At 44.9% G+C, this 25,668-nt stretch overlaps 1 protein-coding gene across 1 annotated transcript; it reads left to right on the forward strand.

The window, feature by feature from the left end:
• Nucleotides 1-966: 966 nt before the first annotated feature.
• Nucleotides 967-24,958, forward strand: LOC147198942 (E3 ubiquitin-protein ligase NEURL1-like). Its single transcript, XM_086122030.1, has 7 exons — nt 967-1,227; nt 3,963-4,330; nt 5,140-5,461; nt 18,195-18,878; nt 20,367-20,495; nt 21,344-21,469; nt 21,551-24,958. The coding sequence occupies exons 1-7, from the start codon at nt 1,200-1,202 to the stop codon at nt 21,793-21,795; spliced, it is 1,902 nt and encodes a 633-aa protein (XP_085978156.1). The 5' UTR covers nt 967-1,199; the 3' UTR covers nt 21,796-24,958.
• The last annotated feature ends 710 nt before the right edge of the window (nt 24,959-25,668 follow it).

Below are 25,668 nucleotides of genomic sequence, written 5' to 3' on the forward strand. Positions count from 1 at the left end.
GTGTTTTTCCTTTTTTTTTTTTTTGGATGGGGTGGGGTTGGGGGGGACAATAAAATACAGAGCATACATACAGTACGTTATGGCCAGCTGTCGCGATTGGTGCCACATGAACCCCCCCCCAAATCATCTCCCAGCACAAGACAGCTGCTGCAGCGCCAGGCGCCCTTGCTAGAAATAATCCACAGTTGCGGCATGTTCAAATTTATGAGTGAGAGGTCGGAGGCTTGACAAATATGGAAATCGACTTGAAATATGAGCCTCGTGTCTGGAAAAGTAATTCCTGGAAATTATTGACACGCCCGGCGGGGTGGTGGTTTCATTTCACGATACCTGTTGTTGTAGAATTGGTGCCCATTCTGATACCCACCATACGGATTAGCTGCACATTTTTCAATTTTAGAGCTGCTTTGACGGCTTATTTTTAAAAAAGATTTGATTCTGGTATGCACGACTGTGTTACCGTCAGTGCTCATAGTGCCACCTGTGAAACTTGAAGTTTCTTGTCGAGCATGAAAAGGTTTTTAAATGTTAAACGCGAGTACTGTGACGCATTCGGGAAAACTTGGAAATTGGAACTTTTGACAAGATGGGGCTTTTGAGGTCCGACAGAAAAGGATTTTAGTCAACCACGCATGGCTAAATCTGAACTAGCAACCGCTGTCATTTTTTAAAAATTATTAAATAAGTCAATAAATGTCAGGATATAGGTGGGATTTTATTTTAGTTTTTCTGAGTGTAATCATGCCGCTTCAGAATGCATCGTCTTGTGTTTGAATTTGGGTGTAGGAACTTTTGCTGGTTCGGAATCGTTCAGGCAATTTTTTTTCTCTCAGTTACGGCATCATTTCCACTTGAGTCGGTCGTTTCAGTCATTTTAAGACGCGCTCGCTTGTAAATGGATCTTCCCGCCAGGCTCCACCTCCACTCGCACCTTTTATGCAAATGATGTATGCGGGGAGCATGTGTGCACTCCTCCTTGTGAGGCTCTTTAAGCTTTTTCAGTGTGCGTGTATGACGAGCGAGCAGACTTCACGCAGCAGTATCTCGAGCACGCGTCGTCCGCCCGCGTCGAAAAGACGGTCTCGCGCGTGGGTGGAATGAAGCATTCAAGGACGCGCGTTGGAAAGCCATTGTCGTGGATGCGCCGCTAAATTCCCAGTGGAGAGGACCGTGAACGCACCTTGCATCCAGCAGCAGCCATGGGGGGGCAAATCACCAGACACAATTGTAAGTCCAAAACATGAGACTTAAAAAAAAAAAAAATCCAATTTATTGCTATTTTATAAGTATTATTGTTCTTATCTGTCCCGTGGTGTCTTTGTGGCGAGTTTTAACCTCTTCTAGGTTACGTTGGAATATCACATGACGGTTGCTTTGCAAATAAAACTTTCCTGAAATGCAAGTTCGTGCATTTCCTCCAAAAGATCAACATTCCGAAATGGTTTCAGCATACACTTGTTTTTTTCTTCGCATGTCATGACTTTTGTTTTTATTGAAGGGAGTGCTTGTAAACTTGTCTTTGTTGTTTTACACTTAGTCAGATTTTTTATGTTTGCTTCTTGGCTTTCTATGAGGCTTTATAGTTGTTGTTAATGTGATGTAATCAAACAGGTTCGGCGTACTGGTTGTCGTGACCTACTAATTGCGATATCCTAAGCGACATGGTATTTTTTAAAGTGCTTAACGTCGCCCGTGCTGACTTTTTTAAGTTGAGATGTCGAAACATTACATAAACATTTTTTTCTTTCTTTTTCAATTTCAGTTACAAAAGAGATTATTTTTTTAAATAGCTTTTTCCCTTTCAAATAAGATTCTCATTTGTAATAACGACCTGGATGATGACAGCAGAGTGAAACGTAGCCAATAGAATAGACAACAAACGGCACAGCATGGCAGTGACATATTTACACTATACGAAATGCTGGTCAAACATCAGAGGGTTTTCTTAAAGGGGCATTCAAGCTCTCATGACAGGGTGGACAGCAGTTTCTGGGACCCATGAAAAGTTTTCAATATGATTACGAACATAGATGAGACATGATCACAATGAAGTGGTGGACCAAATGAACAGAAGTTAGCTTGATTAAGCTGCACTGTGAATCAGATCTGTGAGCAGACAAACAGACGGACTCCATCCTCGCCAAATGTCACCTCAAAGGCGTATTTGCGTTGACTTGCGATAAATGGTTCTGTGTTGGAAATTTGTGGCCGACCGACGGCGCCCTCTCGTCCCGCTGGAACCCGAAAACCGCACGTATCAGTAATCCCTCTCTGGTTTTTTTTGATCCTCTTGTCCCACTCTCGGGTTCATCAATCACTTTGGGTCCAACCTCACCGTGCGTGTTTGTCATTTTTAAGTCCACCGCCGGCTCAGTGTGATGTACACAAGGGGAGTGATTATGCGCCACTTGAAGGTGAACTGAAAAGTTACAGCTGATGTCATCACACTGGAAGGAAATGTCATTGGGTTCGCCGCCACTCTCTAATCACATGCAATACAAGTTTGTTTTTTTTAAAGCAGCAAATTTAAGTCCTGCTCAATTTTGATAAGTACGATCAAATTTGATATTTTAGCATCAGACTGATGGCTACAGCGCCAATTGAGCTCATAAGATTGGGTAGGTGGGTGGTGCTTTTTACTTCAATAGCTCCATAATCAAGATTTAATGATGTGCTTAACCAAGAGTGTCGCATAAAACCAAAACTAAATGATGGAAGACATTCTGAACAAAACAGTCTTTGGCTGTAATGGCACGTCGGCATCTTTCAAAGACTCCGCCCACTCAAACACACACCCGAATGGCAACCAGTCAGGCACTGTTCACGCTAGTTATTCGCTATCGTGGCCAACGGTGCCTTTGGGCTCACACGTTCCGGATTAAACTTTCTCACTACGAGTTTAACACCGGTCTGTGGAGTGTTGACACTTGATCTGACGTGAAATCACACTTGAATCACTTTTAACCACGTGGAAGTTGTGAATGAGGAAGTCTATGCACATGAGCATTTGCATAATCAATGTTTAAGCTGCACACACACACACACTAAAGAAATGCCGGCGGATGTGCTAAGCTAACCGTGACGCCTGCGTCAATATTTTTCACGGATGCCACTTTCCACTCAGGCTCAAACTAGAAGTGCAAAGAAGCGTGTTGGAGTGTTTAAAAAAAAAAAAAAGAATCGGCGGACCCGATCTGTATTTTACGATTTAATTTCAGTTTGTCTTCATTCTTTTGACTTCCACTCGACATGACGTACGACGGTGGAAGTATTCGTCGTGGCTATGACCAGGAACAATGGAGCCTTGTTCCTCAGAGAAGCAAAAAAAAAAAAAAAAAAGCGCAATAAGAGAGCTCCGAAATGCGCCGAAGATTGTGATTCTCGGCCGAAAAGTCTAACAGAGATGAAATGTTGACTCTTGAAAATGCACCGGCTAATCTGCCGCGTGACACTCTTGGAATAGAAACAGCGGCAACCAGGCGGCATTTACCGATCCCGGCTGTCTTGGGTTGATTGACAATTTCTCTCCAGGGGGGAAGGGGGGCGGGGGGGGGGGGGGGGGGGGCGAGACCTCTCGAAAAATAGCGTGCTCAAGTGCGGTCGTCAAAACGTTAGCTTGACGTAAAACATTTGCCGTCCTGCTTCGGGGTTCTCCTGAATGTGCGTTAGGCTAGCCGGTGATTGCTGCTGCTGATGATGATGATGATGATGTCAGCGTTGGCACGTTCATGAGAACTTGTGGCCATGTGACCATGTCAACAACACAAAAGAAACCGTAAAAGCGATGCGTCATCGTCATTGTAATTTTAAAGACCTGTGGCTCATCTCGGATAGTTCTACAGATTTGCTGACCAATGAAAAGCAAGTCAGGAATGTGCCCCCCCCCCCCACCCTCCCGGCGATTAAAGGGGGTCACCGTATCGCCAAGCAGATGTTGAAATAACAACAATTGTGTGTTCCAGATAACTTCCATGGTCCGGTTCCAATCGCGGCTCTTCCGTCCACCGTGCTTCACCGCAAGCATGCCCCTGACTGCGCGGTTCCCATCCTGGCTCTGTCATCCGCCTCGCAGCACCACCACCACCACCACCACCAGCAGCAGCAGCAGCACCACCACTACCGCCCCCACCACCAGCCGATAAACTGGCATCCCAGCAAGCACGTCCGGCCGACGGCCTCTCAGCCACCTCTGCTCTTCCACCCGACGGCCAGGGGCTCGCAGATCATCATCGATGAGTCGCAGAGGGCGGTCAGAAGGAAAGGCAGCTTCTGCAACGCCGTCGCTTTCAGCAACAGAAGCGTGGCGGTCAACGAGGTGGTCCGGCTGAAGGTGAGCCAGATTTTGCTTTGTGTTTCTATGGCGACGCACGTCCGCTAATCGGGTTTGCCGCGACGAGGAGCTTCGTCGTCTTTGGCCGGCGTCGTCCGTTTATGAGCCTGTCCGTTAACAGCCATCATCTCGGCATTTCTCCATCCATCCGTCATCAGTCCCTTTGGCTTTCCATCCATTTATAAGCAACCCGCCATCGTGTCCTATCGATGTATCCGCCATCCGACCATCTCTCCAGCGTCAACCACTTGCTCCTCCCATCATCCCTCCATTCTTCCATCCATCCGTCGTCGTCCATTCATCAGATCAACTCCCGCATTCCATCAATTGATTTGTCCATGTATCCGTCATCCTTCCATCCGTCACCCACTCTTGGCATTTTCCCCATCCATCAAGCATCTGTAGTCCATCCATCCATCCAATTGTTCCATCATCTTATGATCTCCCACTCGTCTTCTCACCTCTTTTCTCTCCTCTTGCGTTTTCTCACTTTTGTATTTGCGTTGGCCAAAGAGGCGGCTCGGCACGAGCTGTCAGGCCGGCGGCTCTGTCTCGAAAAGCCAGTTGAATGCTGTCACCTTGAACAGCAAACGCAGTACAATCGGAAAACATTTGTGCGGCGGCTGATTCGATGAAGGAGAAATTCCCGGCTTACGTTTGCTGAGAATTCATACGCCGAGTTGAGATTGAAGCGCATACATTAAAATTAGCTTAGCACACTAACTGACTTCATTTTAATTGTTGTTCCATTTCATCCTTTCTGACCGTCAAACTTTAATCTACACCCCCCCCCCCACCCCCTGAACTAGATCACAGAAAACTACCAGGACTGGCAGGGTGCTCTCCGCATCGGTTTTACTTCCCAAGACCCGTCCTGCATGGACCCCAAAAAATTACCCAGATATTCATGTCCGGATCTGGCTTCGAGGAGCGGATTCTGGGCGAAACCCTTGCCCGAGGAGCTTCTCATGAGAGACACCGTCATCTCGTTCTGGGTCACCAAAAAGGGCCGGGTGCACTACCGGATCAACGGAAGCACCCCTAGACGGCTATTCAAGAAGGTTAGCGCTTATCTGCCGTTGTGGGTTCTCGTCGACGTCTACGGAAAGACCAAAGGAGTCCAGTTTCTCGGTGAGTTACCTTGTTTTTTTGTCTCTCCACGAGAAACACATGTACGCCTGAATTTTGGTGGCTCGTAACAGCTGTTCCTACCTTCCTCGCGCCCACCAAAAATAGCTCTGTGGAAAAAGATGCTGGGGTTCGATTGTAAACGCCACCCTTGTGAGTCACAAGAAAATCTCCCCGAAGGGATTTTTTTTTTTTTCCAAACTTTAAAGGGGTTGCTGGATGAAAGAAAACCAGCGATCGGCTCATCTGCAGTCGGCATCTTCTCACCGATACACTTCTCGTAAGTTGGTTTTTAGAAGCGTTTATGAAGGAGCAGCTGTGTCCAATTTTTAAAAACGATGCCCCCCCCACCTTTAAAAAAAAAAACGAACAATGCAACTGTTGCATTGTCGAACTCTTCCAGTACGTATTTATAACCCTTTCCGAGAACATTTCTGCTTCTCATCTCAGAATTCGAGGCTGTCGCCACTGCATTTTAAAAATAGAAAGAGGCTGCTGTATGGTGGAGTTCAAACCATTTCACCTTATTTCTCGCCGCGCGCTTGAAAGCGAGTGGCACGTGCTATCTGGCGCCGGAGTGCGACTATCTTGAGGTTCACTGGCCCTTGCGGTGCTGCTCGGCTCGCAGCTCTTGTCCGAGAACAAGTCAAGTGTGTTGGTACTGCTGAGAGGACCGATGATGTCAGTCAGGTCTGCGAGGGTTTTTTTTTTTTTTTACCTTCAAAGACAATCCAGTCTGTGGAATGTCTCACTCTAGGGATCTAAATACGACTTCATGTAAGCGCCTCAGGTCTAATGCGAACGTGCAGCCACACGGTCAGTTTTGCAAACGGCGTCCGTGTCAATGATGTCGCTTTTACATCATACGCCGACTACGCTAGGATGCGTTTCAAGCTCGTCCCAAGAGCACCTTGAAGTCTCGGAGTTGGTGTGCATGAGAGTTGGTTTCTTGTTATTTCCAATTGAAAACAAACGGTTCAATTAACTCATTCAGTACCAACCAATTCTGGACCAAGTCTGAAAAGACGTTTAAAAACGTCTTTGGAAGTGAATGAGTTAAGAGAAGCTAAAGGGCCATTAAACTCGATCGAATCTATTGATGAACTTTATCTCCTCAGTGCTTGCTACATTTTTTTTTTTAAATGTACAAGACGGTTTTTAATTGAAATGAATAAGTAGGCGGGGGACACCCTGAACCGGTTGCCAGCCGATCGCAGGGCACACAAAAACGAACAACCATCAGCGCTCACACTACCACCTACGGGACAATTCAGAGAGTTCAATCAGCCTGCCGTGCATGTTTTTGGAATGTGGGAGGAAATATGTCGTACCCGGAGAAATCCCACGATGGCACGGGGGGAGAACATGCAAACTCCACACAGGGAGGCCGGAGCTGGAATCTAACCCGGTACCTCTGCACTGCGAGGTCGATGCGCTAACCACTCGGCCACCGGGCCGCCCCTCTTACATATACAATTCCTTAAACAAATCTAGGAGACCTGGATAAGGTCAGACGATTTAACACTCACAAGAACGACCATACAGCAAAAGCAGCGTCCACCTTAGCGTTTAAAGAAGTCACAGCCCAGCATCTTCACTAAACATGGACTACGCTCCATTGGACGATCATTGTTTTCTCCCAGCCCAGAAAGATGGTCTTGTCTGACTTTATCATCCTCTGATTTAATCAAACAGCACTTTCCTCCAATCGCAAACACACTCAACGGGACTCAGCAGTCATAAGTCAGTCATAGTCAAGTCGCAAATGCCAGACTTAACCCTTTTCATGCACCCTGTAACCTGATAACATGACAAGCTGTCCACTGTAGTGACTGCTGTCCCTGAAAGGGTTAACCCTTTCATCATTATGGTTGTATCCGTTTTCCATCAGCGTCTCCCAAAGACTGACTGACTATTGTCCTGGCAGCAAACAAGTAGCAGTTGCCAAAGGGTTCCAAACTTGCATGTGAGCAGGTTTTCTCCAGAAGTGCGGTGTCGCTTTTGGCGTCCACGCAAACGCTACACCAGCCGCGAGAACGGGCCCGCTTTTCCACCTGCTGCGGGCAACGCGATCTGACAATCGGCCCACGTCTGCGGCAGTTGTTTTCAGGGGGGGATACAAATGGAGCGCGGCCCTGTGAGTGAACTCTGCCGAGTACGGAGAATGGCCCTGCTTGGATGACCTTGGTTTTGCTTGAGATGGGAGATGAATGCGGCCGATTGTGGTGAATTAGTTTTGGGCGGGCTTCATGGACTGCGGCCATCAAGGAAAAAAACACACACACACACACACACACACAAAAGGAAAGCATTTGAAGTGTGTGTCATTAAAGGTGCAACAATTGGAGATGAAATAAGGTTGGGATCTAAATCTGTTGACTTAAGCACTGGGTTCGTGAGACAAACATAATTATTCACAAGTATGCTGAAAGTTTTCTTAAAAATGACAAGCAGATGTAAAGGTCAAACGTATCGTCGTGGTCGGGGGAAAAGCAAAGCATCTAAAAAAAAATTAAAAAATTTTTTAATTCCTTTATCTCAAAGGAACGTTGCGGTCCAATGATTTTTACAAAAGACGAATAAAATTAATTTTGCTGATTTAAAATAAAAACTTTACTGACATGATTTTTGGCAGCTACAAAAGTCAAATATATTGCGGTGGTTCAAAGAAAAGCAAATGTGTTTTTTTTTTAATCTATTAAAAAGATAAAAAAAGATTTAGCAATACATGCTTTTAATTGGACCAACATAATTGGATAGGCAAATCTTAATGAATCCGCGAACAGTTATGGCATAATAAAATTAATTCACCGTGTGTAATGTCCTTGCAGAATATTTTAGCAGCGTTATAATCACTTACACGCAGCAGTGACACATCTGTCTCATCAGTCAGCATTTACCATGAGGGAAAGCGTTTATTTGCACGTTAGCTATTATTGGTGAAAATGCATTTAGCGGGGCTAATGGCAAAATAATATGTCGTCTATCCCCCCGCCCCCCTTTACCCTATTTATGCTCTAATTAAGCTAGCAGACTACAGTGGTAGTGTTCAAGGAAAGCCGGGTGGCTGCTCCCACATGAGTCAAGAGTCAACCTGTGGGCTGGCCTGAAAGCGAATATGTCATTGCGTAATGAAGGAAGCCGAGGAGAATTCAAACTTGATCCTCGGGGAGATAGAAATCTCTTACATCATCACCTACTCGCTCATGTCAATTAATAGCGAGAATCCCTTGTATGCCTTTTGTGCAGAACCAACCGCCCCGTGCGAGCATCGAGGCGGAATCACAAAAGCGAACGCCAAAGCCTCCCTTTAAAGTATGCTCTTGGGCGCACTTCGGCAAAAATCCCTCGCCGCCATATTTAGTGAGTCGACTAGCGCAACGTTGTCGGGCCACCACTGCTTTTCCGCCACCATAAAAGTGCCCAGATTTTTCAGTTTGAGTCACCGTTTTAGCCACGTAAGCTAGCATGGTAGCCTAGCGGTTAGCACATACAGTATTTTCTGTACATTTCATGCTTGTTGAAATGTGTTTAAAGTGTCTGAGAGGGCTAAAACATATCAAAAAATATATATGAGCCCTGAATATTGTGGCTTTTCACCCAAAGCGTGTGGGTCTGGAACTTGTCCCCCGCAATGAGTGGGTTTTCACGATCTATTGAAAAACACTTTTGTTAGTTAGAGATTGCAAAGGTTCAGTAAATTAGGTCGCATTCTACTTTCAGTTTCATTCCCCTAAAGTGGCACACTTGTGGGAATGTTATACATTCCTGTTGTCACACAAAAAAAAATGTAATCCCTTTAAGTCGGGCTGCGAGTGTTTGTCTAGCGGTCCCGGAAGACCACAATGTTTCGTACACGCATGATGGATTCCTGCCAAGTTACGTAAGGCCCCAAAGTCAACCGCATCTTTTGATGGATGCAAGAAACTCCGCTGGGGGTTTGTTGACTCGAGGTGGATGAGTCACTTGATCACTGAGACAGTGCCCAGTGGTCCGCGAGGCTGAAATCAACTCGTCTCGCTTGAACTGCGGAGAAGAATGCAAATGTGTCTTTCTTAGCTCTCTGGTGATGACGGTGAAGGTGATGACATCTGTCAGTATATTGAAACTAGAGAGGAAATAACCTGCTGTGTGCTTTTATTTGCATTTATCGTACAGTAAACCTCCAATGGTTACTCAGTTTGCTACATTGCTATGAGCTAGCATAGCAATTGTTAGCATTTCCTGAATACAGGGCTTCGGTTTCTCAGGGTGCTGTTGTTAAGTTGGAATAGCAACTATTAGCATTTTAGGATTTAATCAATTCTCATTTGAAATGGTAATTGAAATAGTATTTACAGGGCACGGTGTAAAATCCTGATTGATCCGTTTTGATGTTTTCCATTGCTACTGTGAGTGTGTTAGCATTTTGTTGCTTTTTGTTTCAATGGGGCAAGATCTATGAACCCTATCAGGTGCTCGGAAAAGTGTCATTTCATGACGGATTTGTGTTGGGCACTCAGTTTTGCTATCTTGCTATAAGCATAGCATCTGTTAGCATGACAGCTGTTAGCAATTGTCATCGTATTCGTAGCTGCTGCATCTCCGATTCTACAGTGTACTGTAACATTTCAGATTTTGATTGACACTCTACGTGTGTACTCTGTTTCCCTTATTTAAGCCACACATGAGAGGGACAAACTGGACTAACCTGTAATTGTGATGCAGTGAAGGTCTCCAACCGCAACAATAAACGCATTGTTAAATTTATATCACTTTTAAATGTTTGATGGATGGAAGGGTTAATGCTGTTATAAAACTTTGTCCATAAATCTGTCCCGGTCTCCCATTATAATGGACAGGTCTAAACATACAAGTTTACGAGAGCAGCAAATCAGACGTTGCCCATGAAACACAACGCTTCATCCGAGCCCAGCTCCAATATTTTTGCGCATTCATTTATGTTAGCGTCGGTGTAACCTCGGAATTACAAGCCGGATCAAAGGGACAGATGAGAGTGATACATGACAGCTTTGCGTGGCACACAAACAGAAACAAGGTCAAACCAACAACATTGTGTTCTTGGATTCTATTTCCGTTCACTGGCGTCAGCTTGCTTATTGTTTCACGTGTCAATAAGGGATTACTTGGCATGTCACGTGTTTGTTTGGGGGGATAACAAGGTTTTACGTATAGAAAGGTCGAGTACAAGGTACTGAATACAACCTCGGGTCATTTTGTTGGCAGGTTAGGAGAATACTCTCGTCACTTGCAGACCACCGCCTCTCAATCCATCCACCCCTTCCATCCACTTTCATTACTGCTAGTCCTCATTAGGGTTGCTGGTGAACGGGAGAACCATCGCTGAGGCGGGGGACACCCACGGGCTGGTTGCCAAGCAATCGCGGGACACTTAGACAATCACCAGGATATGGGAAACAGAAACACTATAACGCAAACAGGTTTTTAATCGATCCAGACCTTTGTCTGCATTGAGAACTTTACTACCCTTGATTTCTCCGGCGCAGGCTCGCCTTGCTGTCAGATGTCAACCGGAAGCTTCTATTGCGCTCCTCTTTTTACTGTCAAGCCGCCTGGCTATTAGCTAATGACCAAAGCGAGCCACTCCTTTGCAAATGGCACTCCCGACATTTATTTCTAAGTGTCTTTAGGTCACTTGAAATGTGCCGTGTACAGTAAAGCTAAGTTTTATTGTCGTCAATGCAAAGTGTAACATTTTATTAATGCAAAGGGTCCTCTTTTTTTAGCAGGCCGTTGTTGAGTACAGAAAAATACTAAAATCTCTCCCATTTTGCTGCATCCCAAGCCTCCCAACAACAACAAAGCAAAGTGAACATCCCGCGACATGCCAAGTCATCGATCATGAGTGTGTTTCCAGCCAAAGGCTAACTACTATCGGCGAGACCGAAAGACAAAATATGGTGCAATCAGGAAGCCCTTCTCCTCAGATCTCATCCAATGATACAAAATAATGAAGCATTGTTCTTTTCTTCTGTCGTGTAAACATTCAGCGTCTGATCACGGCAATTACTCGTTGGAAGAAAGGGGGGCGGAAAATCTTTCTTTTCAAGGGAGTGGACATTTCAACCTGATTAGATCTGCCAGATTTTTTTTTAAATGAGCCTTTCCCGTGTTCTCCACTTAAGGAAATCACCGAAGCTTGTAAGCTCTCCTCGGGTCCGGAGAGGGCACTTACTGTCCACGTTGATAGCCTTTTTGGGTAAAAATCAGGCAAGGCTGGGCTAAACCTTCCTGGTTCTGACTCGATGCATTGTCTCCTAAGCTTACAGCAAGTTTTCCCACCACAACGTAGCTTTACACGCTAAACCCACTCTCAAAGAATTTCTCTCATAGCTTACCTACTGCTCCCACGTGTCTCTAATAGTGCACAGAGCATCAAATATTACATAATGATGTATGAAATGGTTAGATTAGAAGAGTTTGTTCAATCTGGAGCATTTTTTAGACCTTTGAAAAGACAACGATGTGTCTTGCAAAAATTGACTGAAAACTGAATATGCTGTAATAACGCCTGCCAGGCCAGTAGTTGGCGCTATCACTCTGCCTAGCCCGTTGTGGCGTGACTACAAACAGGGTGAAGTAGACTCGTTGGTGCGAAACACCTGGTCACGCGACTCCGAACATTTAGCTATTTCCCTCCAACCTCGTTGCAGCGTACCTCGAGGGACATAACGAATCTGTACGTTATAACGGTAGTTTGTCGTCACCATTTCCAATAAAATGGCCGCCAACGACAATGTATAAAACACTATGAGCATTTATAGATGTAAAAACATGAACCTGTAATACAGTATAAACGTGTCAAGTACAAATCCGTGTCGATGATGAAAAAAAATGTTTTTATAAGACATGAAACAAACAACCGTAGCGTTCCTACGTCAAGAGAGACGTTCCCTCAGAGTACAGAGTCGATCAGTAGCGTCGCTAAGCAATGGAAGGTAATCTTGCGCCGTACATTTTGTTCAAAAGCAAGGTTGCGGCGGCAGTTAGCTTCCCGCGGTTTGCTGAAACAAAGGCCTATTCACGATTTTGTGGGGGAAATCTGGTCGTGATACTGAAGTTTACGTTATAAAAATGTTCGTTGTAAGCAAAAATCGTCAAATGGAAAATGAATGACGTGAAACGTTATAGCGGTGAAATCGTCAACGGGGTACGTTGAAAATGTTAGCAACTGCGCTAGCATCGATGACCATGTTGCGTTCCGACTAAACGTTAGATTGCCAACATCGGAACAGAACTCCATCATAAACCACGGTTTCCAGCCCCGTATGTATTTACGAGACTTTTGTTTCAAGCGACGTCAGGCTTTGGCCTCGAGTCTCCGGAGCAAAATAAACGCTGCTGGTGACGCAGCTGCTCGGATTTGACGGGTCCTGGCGGCCTGTCGGTGAGCCGGCCTTGAAATTGTAATGAAGCTTGTCACTTTTGGATCGGAGGGGCTTTGCTGTCCAGGGAAGATGCTAATCACTTTCTCATGACCACAGACGATTGTGTTTACCGACTTCTGACCACAATATGTGGCACCACCCCACAACTCTACCGGAGGGACCACCGCACTTCAGTCCGTGTGCAATCATTTCCATCCTCAAAAGCTCATCGCATGTTTTTCCCCAGCGCCTCCTCTCGCTCTCTTCCATTATAAGCCCCCTTCCCTTTTTAGGCAACACCCCTCTGCTCCACCCTGCTCTGCTTTCTCATGACAGATGACATCACTCAAAATCTCAACGAGATGTTGTCCTGGATCGCCCCCCCCCCCCCCCCCCCCAAGCATGCATACTTAGCGCAAATCCCCACATGGACGCTGTTTAAAGGCAGACGGCCTTGGTGAGTTCTTCTCTCAACCGGCCCACCTACCGCTCTGTCCGTTGAGCTCCTAAATCCCGCGGCACCGGGCCAAAGAACAAAGTGTACCCGGACACATTTGGCGCTTCTCAAACTTTCCAAATCATATTTGGTATAAGAAGGTTGAAATTGGCTTGACAGGCCCCCCAACATTGGGCTCAAGTCGAAATCTTACAAACAGCGGTCAAATTGTGAGCGCATTATTACCTCCGCCAAGGAGACTGCAGCCGAGCCCATAAATGTTGGGACATTGACACAATTCATCTTTTTGGCTCTCAACACCAGCAGAATGGATTTGAAATGATACCAGCGAGATGCGCTTTAGCCGCGAGTGTATCTATAAGCTACAAACAACATTTGCATTTGCAATTTCAAATAAATTCATTTGGATGTTGCTCGATTTTTAAAAAACATAATTTTATGCTGTGTAGGCGCTTCTGCTCCCGTGCCGGTTTTTCGCATTGTCCCGACGGCACTTTGTCGTTTGGCTGCCTGCTTGGCATCTTTTACCTTCATTTTTTTTCCCTCCCCTTGAAACTGGTTCTTCCCGTTTGTGGTTGTTAACGTTCGGCAAGGGTGGAGCGAGTCACTCATTGTTTATTTATTTTTTGCCTTTTCCGTCAGATGAAAAGCTCAACGAAAGTGGAACGTTGACCTTGTCTGGTATGCATTCTCCTCCTTGAAACGAGCTTTTCTCACCAGATCGAGAAGCTCCAAGACCACTTTATCATCTTTGTTGCAGTCGTGCACTTCATCACCTATCCACCCCCCGCCCTCCTTTATCCGGTCAATAGCTTGAGGCGGCCTAGAATATAATTTGCCATTATGTTTCGTACTTGAACCTCTGAACAGGGCCGACAGTTAAGTGTTTCACCTGCCGTGGCTTTTTTTCTTTCCTTTCTTTTTTTTTTTAAATGCGTGGGGACCGCTCTTGAAGGCACAGCTGCTATGCCTTCATTCATGTGCCAACACTTCCCATTCAACTTCCTTTCAATGCGTCATGGGATCATGTTGTAGAATTAAGTGGACACTCAATGGAACTCTTTGTCGAAATACAAAAAGTGTTTTTACAAATAGAAAGCAGAATGTGTTTTTGCAGCGCTACGTTCCGGGTGCAGGTGTGCCTAATGAATGGGACCGTGACCTACCTCACCACAACTGAGCAGAACTATCGGTGTTCGGTTATCTTAGCGGACCGGAGGGACGGATTGTAGAGGTCCATCAATGACCTTCAATATTATACTCATCCGACTCATGTTTGCGCGTATCCTCAAAATTCAAATGGGGTTACACCTCTTCGGTGGCTGCGAGAGTTTTTCACTGGCGGGTGTGTCAGAAAACAAGAAAGGAGGAAAGAAATTGACTGAAGCACAAATGCACGTTAATCAAATTACAGTCGATGAATTGGATGACTCCCGACGTGCGGTCACGTCGGCAATTTTCGAAGTAACGGCGACAACTTGTCATCATGCGGCGAATCGAAAACAAATATCGTCCACAAAATATGATCTCGATCCGAAGCCTGTTTTGCAACCCTCGCTCATCTGGATCTGATCCAGATTATCCGTTTGACAGCGTGGAACATTCCATTCATTTTGACGAGGGCAAACTGTTGTGACGCTTCCAACGGCAATTTTCCCCAAATGTCAAGCAGGGGCGTCACTTTCGCCATGTGGCTCATCGGAATTTCGCGCCAGGTGAGCGTGAGGAAGAAAATTGCCGTGATTCATTTTGTGAATATTTATCTTCCGCTTCCCTGTTGACCGGCAGCTGCAGATTTGAGCGGGTGGACTCTTAATCGAAAGTCTGCGTGGGTCACATCAGAACGACGCATCGCGCACGCCGCCGCGCCGGTGTCGAAGACGCTAAATGCCACGCGGCCCGAAACATTTCACATTTCCTTTATTTGCTTTGCCTCTTTTGCGGGACTTAACAAGACGTAAAAATGCCCAAGTCTAATGGCGAGGATAGAAGTTATCTCGTTGCTGTCAAGATGATAAGCGTGCTAATAATAAAGACGCCCAGGCTTGGTTGTGGACACTCTTTGCGGAGGAAGTAATTGAGTTCAAGCAGTTTTATCAGCGGCTGGCCGGAGATGTGCTGCCTCTTTATGATAAAAGTGACGGGTGGGGGTCGGGTGGGGAGGGGGGGGGGGGGGTTGTATGGACAGGTTGAGTAGCCAAAAATTGTACTCAAGTCAAAGCACGGTTACTTCAGAACAGTGGTGTCAAACGTCGTGTGAACCCATAAAAATGTCGAATCACATCGACACGAGAAATTGAAATCTGAAGCCAGTAAATTATTATTCAACTGGTTTTTTATTTTAAAAGTGGGATTGGGAACAAAACATGCTCGCAATATCTTGGTTTTGCTAAAAGTGAAGAAAGTTTGTTTGAAACACAAACTTACCGCACGAGATTTGCCCTCATGGGTCACGTAAAATGATATTGCGGTTCAGATCTGGCCACCGGGCCTTGATTTTGACACAAGTGAAAGTAAAAAAAAAAAAAAAAAAAAAAGCCTGATTGGGGCCGAGAGCCGCCAACATGCCACTCATCTCTTGGCCTTAATATCCAATCGGGCTAATTTTAGTTTGAGGATTTTTTTTGGAATCGCACAACGTGTCGGCCCAGCATGCCAGCGCGCGCCTGCCCTCGCTTTTGGAGCGACGCTCTCGTGCAGTTGCTACTTTGAAGTGGTCACAATTAGACCGGGGGAATGTCTCTTCGTGAAGATGGATTCCCAAGCCAAATAGTCACACACAAAGAGGAACACACAAACCCCTGACGTGAAGTCGCGTTTGTTTTGTGAACACCAAGAGCACCAGCGACTCTTTCTAAGAGTGATTACACAACATCTGAAGGCTGAATGTAAACACCTTCGTTTAAACGAGGGATCCTTTTCATGGCCTCTTTCTGCTTTGGGCACCCACGTCCCCTGTTGCGGTTTTTGTCAAGTCAAGTCAAGTCAACAGTATTTATAGAGCACTTTCAAACAGCCATCGCTGCATACAAAGTGCTGTACATGGAGCAATTTAACATGCACAATAAACAGTAAGACAAATCGGTAATAAAGGCGGTAGAAAGCACCAAACAGTAAAACCAAGAACAAATCTAAGTCATGCTGAGTCGAATGCCAAAGAATACAAGTGAGTTTTGAGGAGGGTTTTGAAGATGGGCAGCGAGGAGGCTTGCCGAATGTTCAGTGGGAGGTCATTCCAGATTTGTGATTGAAGAGCACACTTTTGTTATTTTATTCTACTGTACATGTCATGTTTTTATTTTATATTAGAACAATATTTGAAGTACTCATAAATTAGTCACCCTAATAAATAATTATACATATATGTATATTTAATATCTTGATGTCGTACATAAGATTTAGACTGTCCATTGATGACTTGATGATAATTATTTTAATTTACACATAAAATTCCAAAATGAGTATTTGGTCATTATATCATATATAGTGTGGCTTTGATTTTAATTTGTACATATACTTTCATTATTTTAAATTATGTCAGTAATGTTTATTGAGGCACACAGCAGGTAATAAAGTAAGCATACAACAAAAAATTATGTACTTATCTTCATGCATCACAATGTAATCAATGGAAATAACAGTCATGAATTCATTATCTTAATACCTTCATCTTAACAATAATTTTATCAAGCATAATATTATCAATCATGACTTACATCCCAACCCATTGATCTTAGCATGATGTATTATCATTGTCATCATTATTTCTTGTAATGTTTTCAATGTCATCAAAATGATTTAAAATGTCGATTCATAGTCGAAACATGGTGAGAAACCACACAAGTGGAACCGAACAAAACAGGACTACACATCCCAGCGCTCAAACCCGAAAAGGACTACAAATCCCAGCGCTCAAACCCAGAAGCAAAACGCCGGCACGGCTCACTCGACCCGTAACGCAAAAATCATCATTCAAACTTTCCAATGCAGTCCGACAACCATGATATGACAACACTCCCAACAAAACACAACTAAGCATGCAATTTCAAGTCTTAACTTTATAACTTTTGCCACGTCGTTTAAACGCTCCTGCCTTGCGAACAGCAAGTAACGTTAATTAAGCGATGCAGCCAACATAAAGCCACGGACACAAAGCAAAGCAGACAAACAAAGCAAGCAAGCAAGCACGATTGAATATTCAAGATAATTCAAAGGATTTGACAAAGACAAGCGGACAAAACAAACGAAGCTTACCATTGGGGTTATGCTGGACGACATGAGTGATTTCCTGTTGAACGAAACTTTTTTTTTTTTTACGTCAAATGAATGGTCACCTGTCAGTGGTAGCCCCGCCCCTTTTAAAGCCCCAGGTATATCCAACAGAAATTCAATTAGGAGTCTTTTATTTTATTTACAATGTACGCTGGGTAAGAGAGTGTTTGGGGCAAATGGGCTCTGAAAATAGAAGCCAATCTGTTGCTGGTCAGAAAATGTGCCGCCAGCTCTAATCCATTGACAAGCCTTAAGACAACCACGCTGGAGACCGAGTGGGAGGCTCGTTCGCTGACTTTGTACATATTTTCTTTTCTCCCGCGTGTTACATAAACCCCTTCTGCATCTTTTTCTTTTCTTCTTCTTTTGCGTTGTTACGTAGCTGCTGACCCGAGGCTACCGAGGGCCCATTCGAATGGATTCGCTTCCTTGTACGCGGAGTTATGCTTCAAACTGTGTCATGATTCTCATTTCATATTTTTGCCTGATGAAAGTTGCAAAACATGTATAACACTAGAATCGGTCTGAAAAAAAAAGTGATATCAAGCATCCCGTCTTCCCAGAATGTTTCAAGCCCAAAGAAAAACACAATAGTAACGTACTTCTGTGTCCCCCGCAGACAGTGAGGCACTCACGCCGGAGGTCTCGAAGATCACTTCCAGCGACCCCCAAGTGAAGATCCAGAAAAAGAGTCGGCACCGCCAACTTCCCGTGAATATGTGGGATATGGATGAAGACGGCTCGGAGGAAGACGATCACGACGGGCACCGGCCCGTTGACCACATGCCCCAAAACTCTCATAACTTACGGTTGTCCGTAAGGGGGTCCGAGCTCCCAGAACCCCTGGACAACCAGCTTCGGGTTCACTATGTGCACGGCGAACACGTGGGCCTGAAAGACCCTCACACGGCGGTGATGCGGAAGCATCAGGGTCCGGACAGGACGCTGGTCTTCACCAGTCGGCCTCTGGATCACGGCGAAAGCGTCTTCGTGATGTTGCAGACAACGGGGTCGGCCGAGCTGAGTTACGGCGTGACGGCCTGCGATCCGGCCGCGCTGCGACCCCAGGACCTGCCGGCCGATCTGGTGCGGCTGCTGGACCGCTCGGAGTTCTGGGCCTTCGACGACTTGTCCACGCAGCTGTTGGACGAAGACATCCTTGGCTTCGAGGTGAACGCCGCCGGCGAGATCGTCGTGAACCGCAACGGCGTCAGCCTGGGGGCGCAACTGTGCGTGGACAACTCCACACCGCTGTGGATGTTCTTCGCGCCCCACAAAAACATTACGCAGCTCAAGATTTTCGGTACGTTTGCTACATCTTCGAGTTTCTATCCATCTATTTTCCGTGACGCTTTTCCGTGGTACGGTTGCAAAGTGGTGGAACATTCGGTAAGATTTCCGAAAACTGTAACAAATTATTTGACAGCTGCAGCCATTGTAATTTATAGCAAAAAAAAAAAAAAAAAGGATTTGAATTGCTAAAAGCGTTAGCATAAGCATTAGCATAGTACACTGTCGTAAAAAGACTCCTGGAGAGCGCAACGCATGTATTGCTTTTCCCTGAAGATTATTCAGCTACATCACAATAGCGTCTCCATGTGCAATATGCAGACAACATTGTGTAAGGGGGTGGGGGGGGGGGGGGGGGGGGGGGTTCTTGCTGTAGTCATTCATCAGCGTTTAGGAGGTAATTCCTGTCATCTCAGGCTCCCCCGCTGCCACCAGTGTTTTTTATCAGGAGGGGGTTAGCTCATAATAGCTCCTTACGATGCCCACCATATGCATTATTAAATGTAATTGCAACACGCTTGGTGATGCTGGGCGTCCACCCACCGAGCGTCCCCTCGGCGGGACGTCGCCTCCTCTCCACTTCCTCCGCCTTGGCTCGTCCGCCTCCGCTCTCTTCAGGCTCATCCCTGCGAGACGTTTTCCCACTCCGGCTGTGGGAAGGAGAGCGGCGGGTCGGTCGGGCGGGACGCGTCGCCACTCGCCCACACGCCGGGGGGAGCCTGGCAACCGGCGGTTGCCGTGGAAACGGGCCGCCAAACGAAGCGAGTGACAGTTATGTCATGGCCGGGTGTCGCCGAGTCTGTCAAAACGGAACAGATGGGACCCCGTCGGCTCCCACGCGCTCCATCTCGCCGCCATTGGGTCTGTTTTATGAGAGATATTTCTTCGCAGCTTGATATTTTTGGGATATTGTTGTCTGTCGCGCACATTCGCCATTCGGAAATGTATCATTTCAGTCTTCAGGCCGAAGCCATGTCTAATATAAAGGTGGTGCTTTGGTGCCGTCTGGTGGCATCTTAGTGCCAAGGAAGTATGCTGAGGTGAGGGGAGGAGTTTATTTTAGTCAGGCCATGCCCCGCCTCTTAAAGGTACATACACAACACACATTTTCTAAACATGTTATACTATCAATTTTTATTTTATTTTTATTTTTTTCTTCAAATATGTTGACCATTGTTGATCGCTAAAGCATACGGGAGGGATCTTCAGGCCGAAGCCATGTCTAATATAAAGGTAGTGCTTTGGTGCCGTCTGGTGGCATCTTAGTGCCAAGGAAGTATGCTGAGGTGAGGGGAGGAGTTTATTTTAGTCAGGCTATGCCCCGCCTCTTAAAGGTACATACACAACACACATTTTCTAAACATGTTATACTATCAATTTTTATTTTATTTTATTTTTTTCTTCAAATATGTTGACCATTGTTGATCGCTAAAGGATACGGGAGGCATCCAACTCCATTTCGCCTACCCTATTGTGATCCTCGCCCGTTGCTTGTTGTCAGGCTTGTCTTCGCACTCGGATGTCCAACCCCCTCGAAGATCACCGTTGTCCATGAACAACACCGCCGCATCCAACGCCAACATTCCGTCCAATGGACCCCCCAACTCCAGTCATTCGTCTTCCGCCACAGGTTTGTCCAAACCCTCCTGCACTTCTCTCCCTCCCATTTTCGGCAGCGCCACAGTCTCCCTCCACTTCAAGCAGTCATAATTACAGTCAATATTTATAGACGGAAATCACTTGCCGGCAATAAATATTCTATGAATGAGAGACAAAAGTACGGTGGTAACGGATAGCGCCTTCCCGCGCCACCCAATGACATTAACGCCGCCGCGCGAAATAGTTCCTTTGATGCGTCAATAGTGACAGTGTAGTCACTCTTTTAAAGAAAAAAAAATTCTTGAAAAGTCGCTCCGTGCACTGAATGGGCTAAAATCTTGTGAAATAGTGACCCAGTTTTCCACGTGACGATAATAGCGGCACGACCGGGCGGCCAGGCACAAACCAGACCCCCCGCCCGCCGACTTGTTTGCACATCAAGTCAAATATTTACCGAGCTCGTAGCAAGAAGTGATGTGATGTTGAGCTGGAGCACAAATAAGAGACGGCGAAGCCAAGTGTAAACATGAAACCTCATTGTCTGCTACGTTTGTTTGTGAGGGGGGTGGGGGGGGGTACTGCACTTCAGTTTCAGAAAGAGTCGATTTTGAATCAAGTGCCCGTGTGTCCCGATTTCTGTCGCTTCATGCATGATGACCATATATGGGCATAAGGACAATAGAAATGACAATGCCGGCAGTGAATCCAGCGCTGAAATAGAATGTTCCTCTTTGTATTTTTCTTCACGAGCACTTCCTGGTTTGCTAAGTATGACAGAAACCCAAGCGGCGACGTCAAAAACCAAAGCGATCAATCTTTTTTTTTTTTGATGGTGACTTTGACTTTGTTGTGATCCAAATGCCTGTTGTGCATCGTCAGGCTCATCCATCGCCACAAACCAACTAGTTCAGTTGATCCTGAGTCCACGCTCGCCCGCCCTCACCAAGCCTAACGTCGTTTTGCCGCCAACAAGGAACAACAAATTCAGTACTCCTCCTCTTACAGGTTTGGCGCATCAAATTCTACTGTCGATTTGAATTTAATCAATCGGTCAATGAACGCCATTTTTATCGTCTTCTCGTTCAGAAATGGAGCAGAGCGCCCCGCCGTCGAGCCCGATCTCCCCTGTGCTTCACGGCTACCCCGGCCCCCCGCAAGTCTTAGACGACTGCGCCATTTGCTGCGACGGCGCGGCGGACACGGCGCTGTACGACTGCGGCCACCTGTGTCTGTGCTACACGTGCGCCCTCAAGCTCAAGCAGGATCAAGCGTCCTGTCCCATGTGCAGGAAGCCCATCCGAGACATCATCAAGACCTACCGCAATTCGTAGGATCGCCGACCGTGTCGTCACGCCTTTGGATTATCATGATCAACTCAGGTTTTTCTTCCAAGCAGTTTGGACTTGTTTTTTGTGTAAGGACACGAGTTGCTTTTCGGAACAATTCAGTTCCCATCAAGACTGGACAAAATCCGCAATCTCACAGTAGAATATATCGCAGTTCATAATCAATATTTCTCTAATTATAATTTGATGTATCACGCTCACCAGAGATGTCCAGATGAGTTTTCTGGCGCTGGTCTTGTTCTGAGCGGCCAATCAGAGGTCGGAAGAGTGCCGATGTCACCGGTGCTCTGGCCCTGTGAGGGGGGAATTTCAAAATCGCATGAGTTATAAAAGAGCAATGCCATCGCTAACACGGTTGAAGTTACATCGGCCAGCAATGCCAATTCTGAAGGCCCTGGGCAGATTACATTAACGTGGTAACGCACTGAAGCTCAAATTTGATTGGACCAAAAAAAAATAAATCTAACATCCACATACACTTCCTGGTGGCCACAAGAAATGCTATGAATTGAAATGAATGGACAGTTGGGAACGTCCATCCATCCATTTTCTCATCCGCTTATCCTCACAAGAGTCACGGAGTGTGCTGGAGCCTATCCCGTCTCTGGCCACTAGGCGGGGGACACCCTGAACTGGTTGCCAGCCAATCGCAGGGCACACAGAGACGAACAAACATCCGCGCTCACACTCACACTGAGTGACAATTCGGACTGTTCCTTAACCTGCCATGCATGTTTGGAATGTGGGAGGAAACCAGAGTACCCGGAGAAAACCCACCCGGGCTCGGGAGAACATGCAAACCCAACACAGGAAGGCTGGGGCCGGAATCAAACCCCGTACCTTTGCACTGTGAGGCCGACGCGCTGACCAGTCGACCACCAGGCCTGCCCAGTTGGGAAAAAAAATTAATACAAATTCATACAAACACATTTTGGAATTTAGGTTGTAAATTCATGAAGAAATTCACAGGCAATAATCAAAGAGACAATCAACATATAGACAGCAGCAAGACTCAGAGAGTGGAATGCAAGTACAGCAAAGGGGCAAAGGAACGTTGGAGTTTTTGCTTCCTGTAGAAGTTTGAAATGTCAGTAATGCGGGTGTGTGTGTGTGTTAGTGTGAGGTTACATGGAGACTTCGATGTTCCTCGTCAAAATGTAGGTTCGTGTGTCCAATCGTGTTTAGGCCTACCACGCTCGCTGCTGCTGTTTGGCTAGCATCTAGCACCAAAAAAAAGGGGGGGGGGGGGGGAGATATTGCCACGTGCCAAAAAAGGGACGCCAAATGTCAAATGTCCTCTATTGTTCTTTGTTTACCGTGTTTAGTTCCAGTGCTTTCTTTGCGAGTGAAGCATTGCTCTGGAATGGACGCCATGTTATTAGCGTACCGTGGCTAGCTGAGCCAAATTTGGTGGTAAAATGTCCACCACGGGATTCGATTTTAGGCTGGGGTGTTTTGGGAGGTGGATGGGGTGTCTAATTTCGATGGCATGGGACCTCTAAAATTCAGTTTTAGAATTTGTAAAAATGTCAAAAATGATTTTAATGATTTGTTAAGGCTAACTATGAATTCTGTTGAACATTTTTGTCACTTTAGTTGAAACCGGCGCTGAATGACTTTTCTTTTTGTATTTTTAGAAAAAATATTAACTGCTCAGATAATGAATGCTGCCACTGCACTAATACGCAGTAAAAGGGTTAAAAAATGGTGTGAAGTATGTAGCTACCTGCTTTGTGTGCACTTGAGATGGTACGAGAAGGATGCTGTGGGCTCAAGGAGGATGCAAATGAGCCAGGAAGTGGAGGAAGGTCACCTTGCCGGCGTTTAAAAACAAGCTGTGAAAGCACGACATGTACGACTTTTTTTTTAATTGAGTCACAAAAATAAAGAATACCGTCTGGCTTTTGTTAAGTAGCTTTTAAAGACTGACAAGTGGACTTTTTCCCCTCACTGTCAAGAGGAGAAGGCGGGCAGACACAAAAAGTGGCAGGTGGCTTTGTTTTCGCCATTACATCGAGGATATTTGAAATTTGGGGCTGGGAAGGTGTCCAAGGACAGCTTTTTGAGATTTTCATTTTTGGGGGTTTTAGATTTGACTTAATACAGCTGAGTCCATTCAGAAATCCATGCATTTCTTTTTAAACACTCGGTGCACTCCTAAACTGGAATGAGACTGTGCAGATTTGTATTTTGCTTCATCCAAGAAATCAACAGAAAAAAAATAACAATTATGATATGTAAGATGTGTAGTAGTTTGAGGTTTATTTATTATTGTCAAAGCTTCTATGAAGAATTCCTATAATGTTGATATACGGCCACAAAACTGCTCCAAAAAGTATTACCTATCACGTATTAAAGCTGATTTGCTGGACAAAAATGGGGAAAATTGATTGAAAATGTTACATGCTAGGTTAGCTTCAAGCTAAGACAACATGTTTTTCACTAAATTTTTCACGTTTGGTTGACAAATAAATGTAAATGGCGACATTTGTGGGAAAATTGAAACTGCCACATGCTAGGTTAGCTACAAGCTAAGCTAAACCAGCATTTTGTTGTTCTTTTTTTCTTTTTTATTTAACATTTGGTGGCAAATAATTTAAATTGTTGCCATACTAAATGTAAATTATGACACTTTAGGGAAAATGGATTGAAAGTGAAAATGTTAAATGGCTAGGTTAGCTACAAACTAAGCTAAGCTAGCATATCGTCACTGTCCTGCAAAAAAATGTTTTGGACATCACATTAACGTAAATATTTTTTGAACTGACAAAAATGGACAGCAATTATATATTTCTGTTTTTCTTTTTAATTTGGTGAACACTTGCTTTCCAAATAAGTCAAATTGTTATCATATTTAATATCAGTGTAAAAAATAATGTCAAAAAATGTGTTTTAGCTTGGCAGCTTAGCTTAGTTAGCTTATTTTAAAATATGTGAAATGGCTACAGCTCTCTTTTTTGTTTATGTCACTTAATTTTTCCAGTCAAAATTACACTTGTAAAATAATTGAATTTGCATTTGTATTTTTATTATTTTGTTCATAAGCTGTTTGGCGTTGGGGGCTGTGGTTTTGCAATGTATGTGAGTGTAGTCTGTCAAATCAACCAATGACGTTTTATTATTTGTTGAATAAAGTTTACACAACCAAGCACATGTCTCACTTTTGGGTTTTTTTGTAATTGAATTGTGTTAAACTTCGAATATAACAATCTCATTCTATCTTTCTAATTTGCTGACTTTATTTTTCCTATTGATCTTATCGAACCTTTTTTTCTGATAAAAGTTCAAATGTGTTCTTTTTTTTTTTTACTTCACCCTCTTAAAAAGGATCATTTTTAAAAAACTTCTCAGATTAAAATGTAGGTGTTATTCTTGTGTTTTCTTTGTAATTGTTTGAATTTTACTTTATTGTTTTTTTTACACTTGATATATTTTTTTTCCTTGTATTCTCCTTCACAATAAGTTCCACTTCCTATTGTTCCTGTTGTACAGTATTTCCATTTAGCCATCACTTGTAAAGAAAAGCAGATAAAACTGAAAGAGTTTTGGGATCTTCAATTTCAAAAGTTCGTTGAAGGCAATAAAGCAGATAAGGCGGCACAATGGCAACCTGCACGCCGTATCTGCAGTACATCAAGCCCAATCACTCAGTATGAGGACTTGCGGAACGCCGAATTTGCGTACAGTATATCCGTAGAATGTGACTAAAAGAGACGGGGAGCAGCAGGGGGGAGCTCAGAGTAAACAGCTGTAATTCACAGAGCGACTGTTTATAGATTTGTCCGATGTATGTAGAGCAGGCCCTGCTTTGTTATTTACGAGCCTGCAGGCCACAAGAATGAAGCGACATGAATCAAG

The sequence above is a fragment of the Hippocampus guttulatus genome, chromosome 10 (assembly GCF_054856545.1).
Source record: "Hippocampus guttulatus isolate MCC_2025c chromosome 10, RoL_Hgut_1.0, whole genome shotgun sequence".
Classification (NCBI taxonomy): Eukaryota; Metazoa; Chordata; class Actinopteri; order Syngnathiformes; family Syngnathidae; genus Hippocampus; species Hippocampus guttulatus.